Source organism: Sceloporus occidentalis, unplaced genomic scaffold, assembly GCF_023333645.1.
Source record: "Sceloporus occidentalis isolate IW3139 unplaced genomic scaffold, rSceOcc1.0.p SCAF_1, whole genome shotgun sequence".
Taxonomy (NCBI): Eukaryota; Metazoa; Chordata; class Lepidosauria; order Squamata; family Phrynosomatidae; genus Sceloporus; species Sceloporus occidentalis.
The window spans coordinates 282,480,332-282,501,013 of NW_028316981.1; the positions used below are offsets into that span (position 1 = coordinate 282,480,332).

Sequence of the window (20,682 nt, forward strand, 5' to 3'; positions counted from 1 at the left end):
AATTTCTGAAAATGGTAATGAATACAATATCTCTGTGCATTCGTGGATGCAGCTTTAACATATTTTTGTTTGTAATTGGTATAGAGATTTTTTTTAATAACAATTCCTAAAAATATACCACTTTGGTTTTCATAGCTAAAAATGTTGCTTGTATGTTTCATGAACCCACTAAACTTAAACAGATCTCTTTAGAAAAATAATGTGGATACATTTTGCTTTCTGCAACCTCAAGAATGTTAAAATAGAAATGCTTACTTGAATTCCCTCTCCTGGCTCAAGTTACTAGGTGGTCCCAAGTTACCAGAAGTAAAATTTATAAATCTAACCCCTAGTCTAGACATTTTCCAGCAGCGACTGCAGTTCAGAAAATATTAATGTCTAGCCGGCAAAGTGAAATTCCCCCCAGTGATTTTGCAATGACTAGAAAGTTAACCTTTTGCCAACTGCTGCTTGTGTGCATGGAGGTTATTAAAAAGAATCCAGGCATTTATAACTAGGGCTTTTAAGACTGAAACACCTTGGCATGACCCTTTGTGTCTCCTTTTGTTTGTTCAGGCTTGGCCTCTGTTGCTGGAATGTGTGAGCCTGAAAGGAGTTGCAGCATTAATGAAGATATTGGCTTAGGGTCTGCTTTTACCATAGCACATGAGATTGGTCACAAGTAAGTGCACTTTTAAATCTTTGCAAATCTTACTTTAATTAGCTGTCTGTGGTTTTATTTTTTGTCTGTGCTGCTTATTCTATATACACAATCATCTTAATCATTTGTTATATTTATTCTTTTTAAAAACTTCCTGAACTATCTGACATGTCAAGATGTATTTCTCCAGGACATAATTAGTGAAGATGGGATGTTACATAAGTGTAATATCACAAAATGTGACCATGCAGACACAACAGCAGCATTACATCAAATATACAGCTGAAATAGTTAAGCTTAGGATGTAAGTTTCAGTATACAAGCTGAAACAGAGCCACAATGGTATAGTGGTTTGAGTGCTGGATTAGGACACTGGGAGATCAGGGCTCAAATCTCCACATGGCCATGAACACCTACTGTATGACATTGGGCAAGTCACAGACTTAGATCCAAAACACACTGCAGAAATAATCCAGCCTGAGACCACTTTAACTGCCCCAGCTCAGTGCTCGAGAATTCAGGGAACTGTAGTTTTGTGAGACATTTAGCCTTCTCTGTCCGAAAGGTCTGGTGCCACAATAAACTCTAATTCCCAGGATTCCCTAGCACTGGCTCAGTGCTAGGGAATCCTGGGAATTGGAGTTTATTGTGGCACCAGACCTGGCTCAGGGCAGTTAAAGCGATCTTAAAACTGGATTATTTTTGCAGTATGTTTCGGAGTTTAAATTCAGAAGAAGACAAGCGGAAACCCCTTTTGAATAAATTGTGCCAAGAAAACCCTTTGAAAGGGTCACCATCAGTCAGAAATGACTTGAAGGTACACAACTATAACAAATGCAAGCTGAAAACTTGCTCATCAGTTTAAAGAATGTTTATAACATTGTAGACATAAAAAAAAGATTCTTTTAGGCCCAGAACAGACTGCCAGTTTGCAGCGGCCTGGGGCCAATTTTAGGATTCTGGAGCGCGCAGCATATGCATGCTCCAGAACTCTAACTCATATGGATTGCGCCATCTTTACATGATGCCGTCTATATGTGGTGCGCATGCATGATGCAAGCGCGGCGCTGCATCTGCACCTCTTGGTGCCGCGCTTGCATTGTGGATGCATCACAGTGCACCAATGGCGCACTGATGACTTTGTCCCCACGCGCCAAAAAGAGCCCAGTTTTTCCAGGTTCTTTTTGGTCCAGAGGAATGCCACACAGTTTGGCTGCATCAGCGTCTTTCTGGAGGGAAACTGGGCGCCTCCCTTTGGAGCGGTCTGGACAAACCCATAGCCACATCAAATGCAATTCAAGTTTTATAAACATAGTTGCTCCAGATGAAAAATGACATGCAAATAATTAGGCATAGAGATAACGCATACTTTTTTATATAGGTATACATTAGTATATTATCTTTCTAGGAATTGATGCCCATATAACTTTACTAAAATCAATACAAATAAATGTTTTTGGTTATATGAAAGCTACTATTAGTATCAAAAATGAATATGCACATTTAAAGATGTTCTTAGTCATGCTCCTCAAGTGCTGTCTTTGTGTTTTAAACTGGAATGGGCCAGGTTCAATCCTGGGGCTGCATACTGTCATATGGTGCTGTTTAGGGGGCCCTTGAACCCCCTTTCCAAACTTTATGAATTGCTTCTCCTAGAAGTTCTGGAACAGAATAATTAATTCACCTTTTAAACACATTGCAGTCCCTTTCCCTATATTATTCCACATTTTTAAAAAAACGGATTTTCAAAACCAGAAGAAAACTTTCAGCCACTACCAGTTTGGGATTTATTGAGCCTACTGCGGTGATGCCAGTGGACCAGAAGGGTGCACTCAGCCCTTCCTTTTGCTGCAGCTGTGTAAGTGTCCTTGTGAGGAGGTCTCTGCTGCTGTGGCAAAGCCGGGAGAGGTGCAATCCACCTTCTCTTTTGATGCCACTGCAGTGGTCTCCTTGTGAGGAGGCCTTCACTGCTGTAGCGAGGCTGGGAGGAGTGCTTTGCGAGGAAAGCCCTACCAGGTGTCACTCCTCTTCTGGGATGTCACCTGGTGCAGGCCTCACTCCGAGCATCCCCCTATTGATGCCACTGCACAAAGATCTTTATGACTAGAAAGCAGTAAAGAGAAGGGCTTCACTATCATGGACCTGACCCTGTGGAATTCCCTCCTGAGAGACACATGGCTGACAGCTTCCTTAGCTGCTTTTTAAGAAGGAATTGTAAAGATACTTGTGTGCTCTGGTTTTTAGCTGAAAAGGTTTTATTGTATTTCTTCATATTGCATCTTTAAACTATATAGTATTGTGTTGTGCTGTTATCTTTAATTTATTTTAACTGGATTATTTTAACATGTAAGTGGTGCTTATTCTTTATTGGTATAGAACTTTACCCTTTCATAGTGTAGACCATCTTAGACTACACTTTTGGAAGGTAGTAACAATATATAGTTAAATAAATAAATAAAACATTTCATAGAGTGAGGGGATGCGACATGCAGAGTGGTGAAAAAATAAGGGGGAAATAGGCTGGGTATTTTAGCCATAAGGTCTGCATTTAAATCCATTCTCAAAATGGAGATTTGCAGACTGATTGAATTAGTCTCTGCTAGGTGCTGCAGATATCAGGTTACACCTGGGATTCAGGCACAAAAAACCAATGACTGACCCTCATGTTTGAAAACAGTAATAATAAAGTACAGAAGTTCTTTATATCTGTCTGCAGCATAAGTGTTCTTGGTTAGGCAGGGAGCAGCAGTAAAAGGAAACATGGCAGACTTTATTAGTAAAACGGTGCTTTAGAGGGAAATCAGTTGAGACCAAATTGTTTGGTATAACTTCTATAGAACGTTTTGACTAATTTGCACATACAGCACTTCGCATCATAGATTTATTACCTTTTTTTCTTATGTAAGTTTAGCTGATCTTTTTTGTTTTGTTTTTGTTTTCATACCTTATGTTTAAGGACATTTCAACATGTGCAAAAAACAGCAATCCTGTATACACTTGTCTAAAAATCTGTTGAACTGAATAGAACGCCTTTAACATCTGAGTAGGCACAGATGGATTGCTCTATGTGAGTTTATTCTGAGTGAAATGTTTTGCTTTTCATTTCTTTTGGCCTGTCTTCATTCTTGCTTATAGTAATGCCCTGGCTTTTGACAAAGATGACAGAGCTTCTGGGGACTCTCTTGTAGATTTAATCAGGACAATTTAACAGTTCATCACAGGAGGAAATGGTGTTTTTACAGTAGATCCAATAAGAGAATATTTTCCTTAGGAAAAGTTAGTGTTCAAATTCTAGCGTTTCAACACTGATTGTATTCTTTTCTATTGCACAAACACATTTATCAAGTTTTAAAAAGTTTTAGGATTCTATGGTAAAGGTTTATGTCATATGGTCACTCTCCACCTCTCCTTCTAGTCGTACATTAATTCTTTCACCTTGCCAGCCAGATTAATGAACCAGTCTCGAATAAGCATTTATCCTTCTCTTTGATTATTTTGTGGTGTTGATTTGTTTCAAAACTGCATTGTAGCTCTTTCCCACACGACATGTATAAACATAAAGCTTGGATTCCTTGTCTTGTTTGTTTTCATTCATGCCAGTGTCTCACACATCCTTGAAACTGGGTAATTTGGTTATACAGAAGATCTATAGTATGGATTCCTCCTATGTGTTCTGGACTTCTTATATTGTCTTTCCCTGAACAACCTATGAAAGAGCCTGTGTACACAAATATAACATAAAAAATGTCCTAGTTTCTTAGGCATAAGGAAGTCGGTATAATCAGATAAAGTATGAAACAAGTTCTTCAAGCAACTGCAGCAGTGCTCCCAGTAGACCATTTTCTTTTCAACATTCTCTCCACATCCCTAGAACGGACACCTTGGTTAAAAGCATTATTAGCTGAGATACCAGAACTATATCTGCCCATGAACCTGGATATGTTGTATTTTTGTTTTAGATGTCCTTAGGGGCCATTCAGACTACCTTTTAACCCAGTTCAGGATTCGAAATTTGCACGTGAAGTTCATATTGGGCCCGATTCTGTCACAATCCATGTCGAGGCTTGCACAAGGAAATGCCCGTTACCCCGGGGTATCCAGAATCGGGCTAAAATCTGTCTTTTCCCAAAAGACCCGGGTTCCATGAAATATGAACTTGCCCTCAACCACGATTGGGGCAAATTCAGGGAGGGATTAGGGTCGGAGGGTGGGCAGAGGTCAGAGCATTCCCTCCCCTCATCCAAGGGGAGGAGGAGGAAGAGGAGGAGGAGGAGGAAGAGGAGGAAAGAGCCGAAGGACTGGAGGCTGAGAGGAGGCAAAAGGGGAAACCAGGGTGACTTTTGGGCTGCAAAGGGCTGTAAGAGGGAGGGAGGGGGGGAGTGGAGAAAGTGATGATGGAGGAGGAGGAGGAGGAGGAGGAGGAGTCCTGGGAAGAAGGGAGCCATGGAGGGCATTCTCTAACGGAGCAGGAGGAGGAGGATGAAGGAGCCAGGGCAGCTTGGGAGGAGAGGTTCGGAAGGAAAGAGGAGGAGGAGGATTGCCCAGGGAAATAGGGCTGTGGGGCTAAGCTGGGGGATGTAGGGAAATCCAGCTGCAGCAGAAGGAGCCTCTTTTATTTCTGACAATTTATGCACATGATTTTTTGGGTGACATGTCTGTGTGCTTGCTTGTGCTTTATTTCCTCTTGCTCCTGGATTATTACTATTATTATTATTATTATTATTATTATTATTATTATTATTGATGTTATATGCAGATGCTACAGTCAGAATGCCTGCACTGCATTTCCCTTTTATTCCCAATTGGGTCAGTTGGAACTGACAGGTCACTTTCTCTCAGCCTCAGTGGAAGGCAATGGCAAAGCTCCTCTAGCAGGAGGAAAAGGGTCAGTTCAGGTCAGGTCAAAGGCAGGGCATGAACTGAGCTCCTATCAGGCACCTTCTCCCCTTTTTTATTTTTTAAAATTATTTTAAACAAAATATGCACATGTTTGTTTTTTTTGCTTGAGGCAGATATATATGGATAGAACATGGCTAGCTGCTTGTTCACTTTCCCTTCTATTTTCTGGCTTCCAGCAAAGGGGAAATGTTGCAAAGGGCTAGACTTTTTTTCCTTTGAGAATCAATGCTATAATTCGAATGTTACATTTGTTGCTCTTGTCAATTAGGCAACTGGCAAAACTATACATGCTTTTGCTACTGTCTCTTCAGGGCTAGCCCTGAATTGCTTTTAAAAGCAAAAAAGAATGCATGGCAATCATATCCTTTTCTGGCATTTCCGAGGTGATGAATTTATTATTATTATTATTATTATTATTATTATTATTATTATTATTACATGTGTAAGAGGCATTCTGGGGTGGCAAGGAGCTAGGGATACAGGATGCATTAGCTTGCATTTTGGGGTTGAAAATGGGGCCAAGGGCAGATCATAACCTGCACTGACCCAAATGCCCCCCCCCCACACACACAAAAAGAGATTTTAAATTTTGACAAAATGTGCGCACTTTGGGGCATTTTGTGCATGGCTCTTTAAAAAAAAAGGAGGGGGGAGTACACTTCCGATGCCCCTGCAAACGTCACCTATGATGATCGCTTGATTGACAGCAGGCGCTTTCAAGTTAAACCTGATAAGGCATTCGGGTTAAAATGCCCCTCAAATCTAGTGGGCACTCGCTCACGGAGAGATTTGGGGGAGGGGCATCCGGATCTACCCTGTTCCACCCACGTTAACTGGGCCAGTGGGAATGAGGCCTTAGACAACAAGCTATATTTGTTGTTATTGTTGTTTGCCTTCAAGTAATTTCTGATTTATGGCAACCCTGTCAAGGGGTTTTCTTGGCAAAATCGGTACAGAGGAGGTTTGCCATCGCCTTTCCCTGAGAGCATGTGATAAGTGGGTTTCATGGCTGAGCAAGGAATTGAACCCTGGTCTCCAGAGTCATAGTCACTCAAACCACTACACCGCACTGGCTTACATTTATTTGATTAGAAATTCTGTAGGTTTGAAAAGGAAAAAAGGTGCACATATCAAGGACTGCAAAAGTACTAGGCTGCAAAACTTGAATTTAGTACTTTCAGGGGAGTTTTAGATAGGCAGACAGACCACATAGGTTTCCCAGGAAAGCAAAAGGATATGCTTATGAGATTAACAGATGACACCAAATGGCATGGAGGAAGAGCAGCAGACAGGATCAGAATTCAAAATACTTTGATAGATTGGAGTACTGGGCCAAAACAAACAAAATAATTTCAAGAGGGATAAAAAATAAAGTACTAAACCTAGGCAGGAAAAATGAAATGCACAAGTACACAGTAGGTGATACTTGACTAGAAAGTTGTACTCCAGAGACTAGAACACAAACCAATGGATTCAAATTACAAGAAAAGAAATCCCATCTATGCATTGGGAAGACCTTTTGTCCTGTACTTGCTATTTGACTGTCGAATGGACTCCTTCAAAGGGTGATTAACTTTCCATCTTTGGAGGTCTTTAAATGAAGGTTGGATAGGCATATTCCAGGAATCCTTGCATTATGCATTCCTACATGGCAACAAATTTCAATAGATACCAGCTCTTAAGATTCTATGATTCTATGAAAATAGGGAACAAAGTCAAAAGATTAGGGAAAATACACTTGTGTTTTAACAGGAGAACTTTGTGTGCTGACACTTGTCAAAAGTCAAATAATGGCTCAATATAAAGGCTTAGTTATTAGTTAAGATATCTTGGCAAACAGGGAACTTAACCATGGGAAAGGATCAGTGCTCAGCAGTAAATCATATGTTAATTCTGTTCTGGGCATCCGATCGCTGATACTTCTGTTCTGTTCTTCCCAAATGGCAAACCCTGGGAAGTTTCTTTCCAATCAGTTTAGACAATACTGGGCTTGATAGATCAGTGATCTCACTAAGTAGAAGGTAGCTTTCCATGTTCTATCCTATTGTTTGTTGTGACATCTGTATCAACAAGGCGCATTTACAACCATCCATCTACCTGAAAAAATTGTTTCACCATGGAAATGAGACTGAGGCCCGGTATACACCACCAGTAAGCGGCGTACCAGGACCAATACTAGGGTTAAGGACCGTGTGGCAACCGCACGGTCCCTAACCCTAGTACGTACGGACAGCGTAACAATGGTGGCACCCTGTGTACTTGGGCGCCACCATTGTTACGTAAGAGCTGCGTGGTGCTTACATAACGAGTGCACCAGTGGCACACTTGTTACAACTTGTTTTTCTCGGGTGCTTTTTCCTCCACAGGGAAGCCACACGGTTTGGCGGCTGTGGCATCCCTCCAGAGGAAAAACAGGCGCCAGCACTGCAATTGAACTATGAATTCATGAAGCTGAGTGTGGAACAGAAAGGCAAAGCTATCAATAGAAACTGTTGTACATTTGGAAGCTGAAACTATGATTTGAGATCTAGACTATGACTGGGGCAAGCCTTAGTGCGGTGTTTGAATTGAGCCAATTTATTTTAATAACACAGACTAGTCCTTATGGCAGCAGAACTGATGTATCTAGCTGAAATGGTTAGAATCTCAAGGATTCATGGCTGTATTTAAGAATTAATATGGCTAGGATAAGAGATTAATTGTTAGAGGTTGACATTTTTAGATTGTTTACATGGTTGTAATTCTTGTATACTTGACTGGCACAGAGAAATAAGTGGTATGTAACTTTCACACAGAGCTTTTAGAATTTTTTTTGTTATTACTAAGGGCCAAACTGTATATAATGTTAAATTATTTTTTTGTAGTTAAATCGTTGTTTTTTTTAAAAAAAATGGAACAGTTTGGGGAAGCCAATCCAGATTGGGACAATAGCATATGGAGGAGGAATACCATATATACTCAAATCTAAGTCGACCTGACATATAAGTCGAAGGCAGATTTTGAGGCCAAAATTGTGGATTTTTATATGACCTGTGGATAAGTCGAAGGAAAAATGTAGGGGCTTGTAACAAAAGATCTAAAGAATGAAGGAAAATGATGCCAAAGAATTTACAAAAGTCCAGCAGGCATAACTGTTGGTGCTCACACTAAAAAAAAAAAAAAAGGGGGGGGGTCAGTGCTTCCAGGACAGATTACATTCTTGCCTTTCACCTTTTTAAAAAAATGGTTCCTTTTTTAAAAAAAAATAAGTTGGTTCCTTTTTTTTTTTTTTTAAGAGAGTTAAAGCACAGTACATTGACCCTTGGATAAGTCAACTCAGGTTTTCTGGGTCAATTTTTTGACTAAAAATTTAGATTTATAAATAAGTATGCCCAGTATGTCTTTCACAATTACCTTGTTTTAAAAAAAATAAGACCAATGTTGTTGTTATTTTAAAAAATCAATGCTGCATTGCAAATAGTAATAGAAAGCAAAGCTCCTGTTCACACTAATGGTAGTTTTTCCTATTTTGTAATGCATATGGCACCCCCCCCCCCCATATTGGGGCAGTATAGGCTCCCCTATACAGTACTTGAATTAATTAAAAACAACAACAACAGATTGATTTGGAAGTGGTGCATTTAATCTGATGTATAGTTGGTCTCTTCTACAGTTGAATTTCCCTTATCCAAAATGCTTGGGATTTACTATTTTTTTGGATTTTGGAATACCTGTATTTGCATATATGTACATAATACGCTATTTTGGAGATGGGACCGAAGTCTAAACACAGAATTAATTTATGTTTCATTGTACCTTATATGATAGCCTGAGGATCATTTTATACAAAATTTTAAAATAATTCTGTGCCTGAAACAAAGTTTATGCATATTGGACCATAGCATACCAAAAGGTGTCACTGTCTCAGTCATCCATGAAAAAAGTTTTGGTGTTTGGAATATTTCGGAATCCTGGATAAGGGAAACTCAACCTGTCTATCATTTATCCTCTCAGTTCATAAAATATTTCCTACCTTTTTTGTACACTTGTTTACTAAACACAATGTTCACTGTTCCTTGCATCCTTTTTATGCAATCAGTCTGTGAGACGTTTGGGAGTAAGCCTTATTTAATACAATGACCCTTGTCCATGGGTAGCATTGTGCTGTAAATGTAGTAAAATGGTTAGAATGAACTAAACTTCAATATGTCAGTGCTTTTCTAAAATAAATATGTGAATAGTAGCACAGTGTTAGAGTTGTGTAAAACTTCAAGCACTAATAGCTATTGAACTGAATTATAAATGAATCTATATCCCTATATACATTTTCATTTGGTTTGGTTTTTGTTCACTGAGTTATTATTATTTTTATATTGCATCTATGTGAAAATCTTATGTTATAATGGTTATCTGTTCCATTTAAAAATAATAGACACTCCCCATCCCTATTCTTTTGAACAGTTTTGGTATGAACCATGATGGAATTGGAAATTCTTGTGGGACCAAAGGTCATGAAGCAGCAAAACTTATGGCAGCTCATATTACAGCAAACACCAACCCTTTCTCATGGTCAGCCTGCAGCAGGGATTATATCACCAGTTTTTTAGAGTAAGTAGTCTCTGCAGAGAGATGCTAAATCCTTGAAAAAAATTCACACACATTCATACCCTGCCTGGATCAATATATGATAGATATAGTGGTAAAGAAAATATGTAGTCCTAAGGCCTGATCTAAAAATGCTTGCACATAGTTGTGTATACGCTGCTGTATATAATATTCTTTACAGTTAAAGAAATAGTCAATGTTATCAAGTTTGACAGTGTTGATCCATTGTGGGGAAGAAAAAAAGGAGTGTGGGGAAGAAGGATGCCTTTCCAGAGCAATCAAACCTTAGTCAGGTGATTGGTTCTGTCAAAGCTAATAGTCATGCCCATCTTAATCCAGGAAATCCCACTCCAGTGCTTGGGTATAACTCTTCATTATTTTACTCTTTTTTACATGTGTTGGTTGCATTCAAAATAATGCGAAAACCTGGTGGGTGTGGGTGGATGTTTGAATAGCTAACTCAGATGTATGGTGAATTATTTTGCGTTGTACAACATTTCTTCATGTGCTGGAGCAAGAATGTTTTCTCTCTTATCATAGCTATGTGCATACTGTTTAATATTTTTGGCATTAAGTGACATTCAGAAAAAGTTCAGTTAATTCTAGCCTAATTAACTTTAGGATTAGTATTCGTTCTCCACAAGTTGGGCCTTCCCAGTATGCATCAGTCCCCTTTAAGAAATCCCCATATTGGCCTCATTCTCCACCTCCCCCATCCTTAAGCTGTCACCTCAGACAAGAATAAAATACCCAGATGCCAAAATTGCTATCATATAACAAAAAATATGCAGAGCCCTCATGTACAATTGAAGTGGAAGGAGAGAGCATGGGAAGGAAGGTTGGCCAGTGTCTTAGCTGGGAAGTGGTTACATGCTTCCCAGCAGACAGGACCAAAGATTTCTGCTTCCAGCATCTGTGCTGGGGAGTCCAATCAGCTCCTGATTGGCTGGCTATTTCCAACGAGCTTCCTGGGCTGAGACCTGGGAAGGACCTGTGTGCCAGGTGCAGAAGATTGTGGTCCTTTATCTCCATCCTCCTACAGCTGGCAAAAGGGCACTTCATCTCCATCCTTTCACAGCCCCCAGCAAAGTGGGAGGCTCTGCTTCTTGGCACCACTGAAATTATGCCTAAAAGTAATAGGCTGAAGGAGAGGATTAGTCTTTCCGGATGATCAGTTTATATCCCACACATGCACAAAAATGTATATAGAGAGCTCTTCTAGCACCTTTGAGGCTAACTGGAAGAAAGAAGTTGAGCAAAGTCTATTTCTTCAGACTTCCTTAGTCTATCAAAGCTCATGCTGCCAACTTCTTTCTTTCAGTTAGTCTCAAAGGTGCTACAAGATCTCTCTATATACTGATTATACAGACTAGTAAGTCTATATCTTTGAATTCTACATGCACAATAAGTGCAAACTGAAGCATAGATTCCAGAAAGCCTTAGTCAAGGGTCTATTTCCCCAGCACTCAAATCACAATATATTGCTTTTGGGTAAATAATTTCCCCCCAGCTTGCAGATGCTCTGGTAATTTGAACTATTGCCTGGAAGGTGGTGTGCCTACTGAATATTCCTTATTGTTGCATCACTAAGAACAAATAGCACAACTCTACCCAATATCTGTGTCATACTCTGTTTCCAACAATAATACTGAGATAGATGCTAAGGAAGTATTTTCTAGGAAGCTAAAGCTCACTACACCCAAAGTAAAATACTGAAGCATAATGCAAGTGTCTGCTCTGACTGTGAGTTCTTAATTCCTGCTTTGAAAGTTGAACTAAACTTATCCATATCAACGGTATATTTTAGAGTTGTAATATTTTCAGAAACTAGAGGGAAAGAGAAAACACTGGGATGGGAAAATTATGGAATTTCTACCCCTTGCAAAGTTGTGTATGTAGATAGTAAAAAATATTGGATATACAGACTTTAAAATGTGATCGAATATTACAATTTTTAAAAATAATGTTGGCATAAGAATTTTTTGGAAGTATGAACTTGCATGTGTGAACGTAAATAAAACATTATGGTTTATATATAACGTGACTGTATAAAATTAATAAATACATATATGATCAGTCTTATGTATATTCACTCAAAAGTAAGCCCTTTTGTATTCAGTGGGCTTACTTCCTTATAAATCTGTTTATCAGTTGAAGTCTATATACATTCAGAACATCCTAACAATGCAATTTTTCTTTTAAAAACCACAAATTCATGAGAACAAGTAATGTGACAGTCCAGTTCTGCTTATTAGTTTAAATGTTAACCAGCTTGTAATTCAGACTGACATTATTATTCCCTTTCTATGGGGCAAAGCAGATGGCCAGGAAGGTTGGCCCAAGGCAGCTCAGGCCGCAAGTGGATCAGGTCCTTCTCTAAAAGCGAGCTGCCAGTGGCAGACCCCAGCCAAGCCATGGGAATTTGAATTACCCGGCTCCCTTTTGCTCTGGTCTAAAGGACTGGAATGAAGCCTTGGAGTGGCTTCCAGTTGCATTGAAGATGTACATTGTATAAATGACATGCCTCCAACATGGCTGGAAGCCATTTCTTTTGGCCTGTGTGTTTCAGGCCTATATTCAGAGAAAATTCTCAGCAAAACGCTTGAGCAGTACATGAAGTTTGGATCAGAGTGTAGACCTCAACCTATGGAGCTGAAAGTTAGTGAGTCCCATTCTTGTGGAATTTCTCCATCTTCTACAGGGATTTTTGTTTTTTGACACTTGTGCCACAAGTGACTCATTTGTCTCCCACATGAAAATTAATGCATATGGTTTTCATTTTAATAATGTCTGTGTTTGATTTGAGTATTCTGTCAGATGTAAGATGTAAATATTGTTTCTGTACACTTTTCAATTATATACATGGTTTTGTATGATTTTTGTTTTTTCAGTGTATGCATGGTCTTGTATTCATTTCCCCCCTCTTTTTCCTCTGTGGCACTCTCAGAAAGTGCAAAGTGGATATTTCCATAAAGAAATGAATTTTTTTTTGTGCCATTCATAGCTGAGCTGCACACTCATTCTACGCCTTGAGCAAGCTGTTCCTATGGTACCATATCCACTGACTTCTATGGAAACAAGTGCTGGGGTAGCTCAGTATTTCTCTGCAATGATTACTACTGCCTGCTGTTCAATGTAGAGTTTGAGATTTAATTTTCAACAAGAGAGAAGTTTTCTCATATGCTAATGTTTTCGTTTGAATGAAATACTCTGAGCAATTGTTGTTGATGTGTCATGCTCAATGACACCGACAAGAACCATCCTCTGTATTATCATCAGGGGCCACTCCTGTAATATCTCTGGGGCCCACTCCATGTGACATCACTATGGGTATTCCCTAGGTTTAAGGTTTTGGGTCTGAAATTTTATGGCCCGGGATGTTTCTGACTGAAAACCTTAGTGCATATTATTTTCCTTTCTAACATTAGGATACTAAGCAATGGGAAAATATATATATACCATTTTTTAAATTTCTTCCTAAGATGCCTCCACATTACAGAAATAATCTAGTTTCACACCAGTTTAACTGCCATGGCTCAACTCTGTGAAATTCTGGGAATTGTAGTTTGTTGTGGCACCAGAGCTCTGTGACAGAAAAGGCTGAATGTCTTACAAAACTACAATTCCCAGAATTCCATCACATTCAACTATGGCGGTTGAAATGGTGTCAAACTGGATTATTTCTGGAGTTTGAATGCATCCCTAATGCTATATGCTGAGTGTATCATTTCGGAGTATTTTATTTGTAATACCTGTTTCATGGAAGAGACAGGTAGTGTATGTATTTTGCTTTCAATAACAAATTAATAGTTTTAATAATTTCTTTGGCCCTTTATCTTGAACAGTTCAGGTCGTGGCACTTGCCTTGATAATGAGCCTCCCAAGCGTGACTTTCTTTATCCTGCAGTGGCCCCAGGTCAGGTGTATGATGCTGATGAACAGTGTCGCTTCCAGTATGGAGCAACATCACGTCAGTGTAAATATGGGGTAAGAAGTTTAATATGTCCTCCTTAGTCATTTGTAGAAGTTTCTTCATGATATAAATGTTTAGCAGTGACATACCTTTCAATTAGTAATTTGCACTGTAGCACTGTTTTAAATAAGGAACAAAGGGTATTTATGCTGCATCTTTTGGTTGAGTCATTTGTATAATTTTCTCGTATGTGAGGCTGAGCTGAGAAATTTTATTCAAATTCAGATGGATGATTTCAAAGCTTCAACCAACTCATAACACTCATTTCATTCTTTGGTTAGTTGAGAAATTGCTGTTAATGTCTGGTAGACCAGGTTTCTGTGGTATTAAACTTTCAGATACAAAACTCATAATATCACTTTCATTATATTTTAAACAGAGATTTTTAGTGATATTATTGTAGGAGCTTATTGCTCAGCATTTTAAATTGGCTCCAGCCACACAGGCTGGAACTGGGATGAAGGATGGAGGTGGGATTATCGCAAACTAAATCACGGCTGAATCGCCAGCCACCATCAGCCTAGGTCCCAGCCGCGCTCCGCCAGCACTTTTCAGAAGTCCGAAAGCTTATGCTGAGTGATAAGCTCCGTAATATTGTATGATTACAATATTATGTAATGAATAATACTTTTCAGTATTATTTCTTCCTAGAATTACAAAATAGTAATTAGACTATAAAGATAACAACAGTAGTAATTATTATTCCTACAGAGAAGTTAGACAGAGGAAAATTAACCAACTGAAGTTGCAAGAATATTTCCTTACCCCCTTTCTATTAAATATAAGTATAAGTTATTTCATTATAGTAGTGTAATAAGAGTGTATACATTTTAAAATAGTTTTTAATAATATAAGGGCATATTTTAATTAAGAAAATTGGTGGAATATTTTTGTAGGCTAAAACACCAGTTATACTGATTGTACAGTATCAGTCATCAGCTTGGTTTAAATATGAAAATGGTATTAAAATACATTTTGTAGGTTTTTGTTGCCAAGTTATATATTATTTTATATACTTTTTAAATAAAATATTTTTTAAAAAAACATATGTTTAGTCAAGTCTAAAAAAACCTTCTGTATAATAATTTAATAAATCACTTGCACTAATCACATCTGGTAGAGCTGTAGTACAAAGGAAAATAATTTTTAATATCCCCGGGGTGATAAGTACAATATTATTCTTGGGATGACTCTTGGCAGCTCTTATAGTGATGGATTTAAAAATTTTGTGTGGTTGGCTGGCTGATTGGCTAGGTCTTTTGTTATTGATTTCTCAGCAAAGAAATTTTGATTCTTTCTATTTAAAATCCCCTTCTTCCTGCTCGTCTCTTTCCTTTATGTTATGTCCACATACATTGATATTCTTCTATCTTCTTTTGCTGTAGTCATCTGTTTTTTTAGAATTAATTCAATACCAAGCATAGCAGATATTTATCTTTGTCATACCTTTATCATAGGAGGTATCAACACAAGATGTATTGTGTTCTGAGTTTAAATGGAGAATTGGTAACATGTACATTGCCATTGAAGAAGCAAATCATTTTTTTCATTGACCTCTTCTTAATCGACATGTTCAGTATTGTATTGAGAATGTTGTATAGTTGTATTCATTGGATGGACTTTAGAGAGCTGTGATTATGGCACTGTACATGGGGGCTTCTGAGCCATTCTACCCAAATGCAGGTCCTTGTGATCTTGTGAACATTTGTTGAGATTTTGAAGCAGCATTACATGTTACATGTTATTCTAGGAGTCTGTTTGGTGACTTACATTTAGCATATATTTACTTATTTACTAAATTTATTTCCAGCCATTCTTCTATGGCTCTCAAGCGAGTGTACATGTTTTTTCAACCTTGCTCATCTCTACCACATTTTACCCTACAACAGCCATGTGCAATAGGTTGAACTATTGAGTACATCTACATTGTAGCAGTAATGCCCGTATTGTCACATCTGCTCGCCGCTTTGACCATGTTTCTCCTCTTTTATCCTCCCTTCATTGGCTCCCCTTCCCCTTCTGCAACCGGTACAAGCTTTTGTTATTGACTTTCAAAGCACTACATGGATTGGCCCCCCTTACTTATCTGACCTTCTTTCTCCTTACATTCCTACTCGCACCCTCTGCTCTGGTAGTCAAGGTCTCCTGTCCCAGTGTAGGACTACCACTGCCCCCTCCCAAATTCATCCCTTCTCACTTGCTGCCCCTTACTCCTGGAACCTTCTTCCCCCTCATGCACACCTCATCACTTCTCTACCCAGTTTCAAAACTGAGTTAAAGACTATATTGTTTAGAGAAGTGTTCCCAGGGGCAAGCCCCTCTCTGACCCAGAATGCCTCCTTTTAACCATCCATTAAGAAGCCAAGCCCTTTCTCCAGTCCATCTGCCTTGGTCCAGGCCTCTGAGGTGGAGAAAAACTGCTGGACCTGATCCCCTTCCCCACAACCATTCCTTCTCCTTTTGTGTCGTGTCTTTTTAGATTGTAAGCCTGAGGGCAGGGAACCATCTAACTAAAAGATTGTATGTACAGCACTGTGTAAATTTACAGCGCTTTATAAATAAAGGTTAATAATAATAATAATAATGCAGCTTGACACCACTTTAACTGCCATGGCTCCATCTTAAACAATCCTGGGATTTACAGTTTTGTGAGACACAAGCCTCTTTGGCAGAGAAGGGTCAAGAGCTTGTAAAACTACAAATCCTAAGATTCCATAGGATGGAGCTACAACATTTAAAATGGTGTCAAACTGCATTATTTTTACAATGTAGGTGCATCCTAAAATACAGTGACTAGCACAAGATAAGTAAGCTTTATGGCCGTAAGAAATTTTAACCTGGCTCTCCTCAATATTATTATTATATTTTATTTATGGTCATAGACCAATCTTGTTGTAACCATCTCCTCAATTTGGATATGACACACTGACTGTTACATAAATAACTCTGGCTTTGAACTCTTCACTTGGTATCACTTTTTAACCTTTTAATACATTAATCAAATTGTTGCGGTTTGATTTTAATGGAGTTGTTTTCAGCTCTTTCCCAATGTGACATTTTAAACTGAAAATCATCTGAGCAGGAGAGGAAAAGATATAGGGACTTATATCCTTTCAGTGGTTGGATTATCTTTAAAAAAAGCTTTCAGTACATGTTATAGTAGGAAGCAAAGACAACCAAGCAAGTGCGCCGACGGACACATTTTTCACCATTTCATAGGCTAACAGTATTTCTCAAAGTACTCCCCCCCATGCCACCAATTGTACTACTTTCTTTGAACTCTGAAGCCCAGTACCAGACAAGGCTGCAAGATCTTTATGGACAGCTGCATTTAGGTTTTGGATTAAGTTGAAGGGATAGCGAATATGCTTTGAGCAACAGCTCACTTATCCATTAGGTAGAAAAGGACTACAATAGAAAAAGTATAGAAAAGTTATAATAAGTGTATAAGACTGGAGAGATGGTTGGCTGAATAAAAATTATTAAAAATAAAAAAATAAAAAGACTGCTTTGAGTTCATTATATAGAGGGATAGAGGAAATGAGGTCTAATAGGACTGGCACCCTCAAAATTATAAAAAGTTGAGCGCTGCATACTTGCCTTCATTTGTGGGGATGGAAGGGTGAAGGGACTGCCTCCTCAAGGCAGATACAAGTGTTCTCTAGTGCTGAATTGTGGGTGATGGGTGACAAAATGAGAAGGAATGTACAGTATTTTCTCTTAGTCCTACCACCGCTGCAGGTATATTCATTGAGGATATAGAAAAGGGCCTTCTCAGTGATTGTTTCCAGGCTGAGGAACCCTGCTATGTTTCAAATGCTTTTAAATTGATTTAAATTATTGCTATTTTTAATAAGATAGTGTAATTGTTTTTTAAATTTTTTTTTTTACATTTATGATTTGTTTTTAGGTATATGTATTTTGTTCTTAATCTATGTTGTGAGGCAGCTTGGGTCACGTATTAGGCACTGATACAGAGAGTATGAATGAACAACGTCTCTCTCCAGCTTTGATCTCTGAGTTCCTGCTTAGGACTTCCTACTTTACCATCTGTGAACCAGAAACTTCTCAAGAGGAGAAGTTGGTTACTCCTGGAACAACAACAACAACAACAACAACAATTAATTTTTATTCCGCCTCTCCAATAAGATTGAAGTGGCTTACAATAGTAGTAAAATTCAAACAATATAAAATAATTCCCATTATTCCCACCCTCCCTTAAACAAAACACACAATAATTCCACTTAACAATAAAATTACAATTTAAATGATTAAAAACAATCAGAGACTGGAAGACTGGTATCTAGGAGTAGTTAGTATGGGTATAAATCACATCTGAAACTCTCTTTTCATTATACACAGATAACAGAGCTCCATCTCTAAAGAGAAAAAAGGGACATAAGCTTTATCTTTGGACCTATCTTTTTAAAAAAGAGCCTTTTACATTTTTAAGAAGGAGTGAAACACCTCCACCCATCTCTTTCTGCAGATAGACTGTTACTATTTGTGGTTATCCATGCTCTTTGTATTAAATACTATATAAAATATTATAGTGTTACATAATACTGTATAAATAATCAGATATGGTGTCTATTGGAACTGTTGACATTTGGTGAAAACTCCCCCACCCCCTATAATTTGTCGTTTTGTGCCTTCAAGTCATTTCCAACTTATGGCAACTCTAAGGTGACCAAATCATTAGGTTTTCACGGTAAGATTTGTTCAGAGGGGGGTTGCCTTTGCCTTTATCCATCTACGGTAATAGAAAATAAAGAACAATCCTTTCATTCAAATTTTTAAAGATTATTTTTATTGATTTTCATTAAAGAAACATCTCAGCAATCTATAATTAAAGCAATTAAAATGTCATACATTTTTTATTTTTGTAAAATAAATTTTAAAAGTTTTATTCATTTTTTCTGCATATCTTTCTATAGAAAATTAAATTGTAAACTCTGTATAAGCCTAATGTAGAGACAAATTTAATGAGCTAAAATTGTGTATTTTCAACATTGAGTTGGAAATTGTATTGAAAAAAATACCCCAAAACATTGTTCCATAAGCTGTTCTATTAGCTTGGGAGATGCCTTCATCTTTCTGTTCGTCTGTGTTTCTGATACACTGTTTCAATCCTGCTACCATCATAAGCCTTTGCTCATTAGTAGTAGTGCTGTAGTAGGTGCAATTTTATCTAGCATATGAAAATGGATATTCTTACCTATGGATATTCTGCTTAAATTCCAGCTAAATGGCAACTGGAGATCCAGTGGAAGCACTACTCTTCTCCAGATACAGGGAGAAGTTGCAGCATATATGGTAGAAGTTATAAGACACAGATAGGTAACTTACAGTGGTCATGAGATGCATGGCCACCCTCTCAATTCCCTAGGTCCAGTGAAACGAGGGACTCAAGCAATGCACACCTTGTTTTGTAGCCTGTTAGCACTTCAGAAAGATTTCTAGGACAGTATGCATATTGCACAAGCAGTTTACTGTCTTAAATAGACAGCTGTCTTAAAGGTATTGCTGCTACTATACTATATCACCAAACTTTAGCAGCAATATTGGTGGGAATACCGAGGGATCCCCGGGAACCTCAAAAAGAGCCAGGGGCACATATTATCCATGGACTATGTTTAGTCTACCCATTGTGAGGACAAAAAGGCCCAATACTATATTTCCAGGTACACTAAGAGGGCACTTTTATACTTGAGAATTACAGCACCATGATTCACTTTAACAGCCACATCAATATCTTATGGAATCCTGGGCGATGTAGTTTTGTGAGGCACTGGAGCTCTTTACCTGAAAATTCTAACTATCACTCCCTAAAGAGCAATTCTCAGGATCCCATAACAATAACTTGACTGTAAAATCTAGAAATTATACATCTCCCTGTAGATGTGACTATTGTAGTATTTTCTCTCTCCATATTCTCTGGAAATAAACCATGTACCTGTTCCCTTCCTCAATTTAAATGTCAGTTTCATAGCTTAGCACTTCAGGTAAGAACAAAGTAGAAAGGAAAGGCAACTCTATTTTTACCTTTTAAAGAGGTGACTACTTCATTCATTCCCTCTTGAGGTGCAGAACTGGACTATGGCAAGGCCAGCTGGCAGCACAGTATGGTAACCTTTGAGGCAGAACAAAAAAAAAAAAGAGAGACATTTCCATTAGGGTTAAAGTTCCAGACCCAGACATGTACTTACAAGGCTAGCCCTTTCCTCTGGGCTGTGAGATCATAACTTGTGGATGGAGATGGTGTTCTGGGGGAAATACGGTTTTGATTAGTACATTTGCTTCTGTGGAACAGAGTGTTGTTTTAAGAAGGGGGACTGCTAAGCTAGAATGAGATAGTTGGTTGACCTCACTAGGTGGAGATGAGATGGTCAATTGCCTCATGATCGATTCTAGTTCTATTATTTGCTAACTGCCTCTATCAATATCTGCCTAAACCTCATGTGTTCCTACCACAGTTCCTACCAAGGCAACATTGTCTTCAGCATTTTCATGGGCAATAAGGAAAAAAAAACATATATAAAGAGGAGATACGGCTGCTTCTGGGCAGATCTGGGCATGCAAAATA

At 38.4% G+C, this 20,682-nt stretch overlaps 1 protein-coding gene across 1 annotated transcript in view; it reads left to right on the forward strand.

Annotated features, from left to right (window-relative positions):
• Window positions 1–20,682, forward strand: part of ADAMTS6 (ADAM metallopeptidase with thrombospondin type 1 motif 6) — a 174,954-nt gene that overhangs the window by 75,292 nt on the left and 78,980 nt on the right. Inside the window, exons 9-11 of the mRNA XM_089495161.1 lie at window positions 556–661; window positions 9,980–10,126; window positions 13,969–14,110. Coding sequence (XP_089351287.1) covers window positions 556–661; window positions 9,980–10,126; window positions 13,969–14,110 — 395 coding nt within the window. The remainder of the gene's footprint in view (window positions 1–555; window positions 662–9,979; window positions 10,127–13,968; window positions 14,111–20,682) is intronic.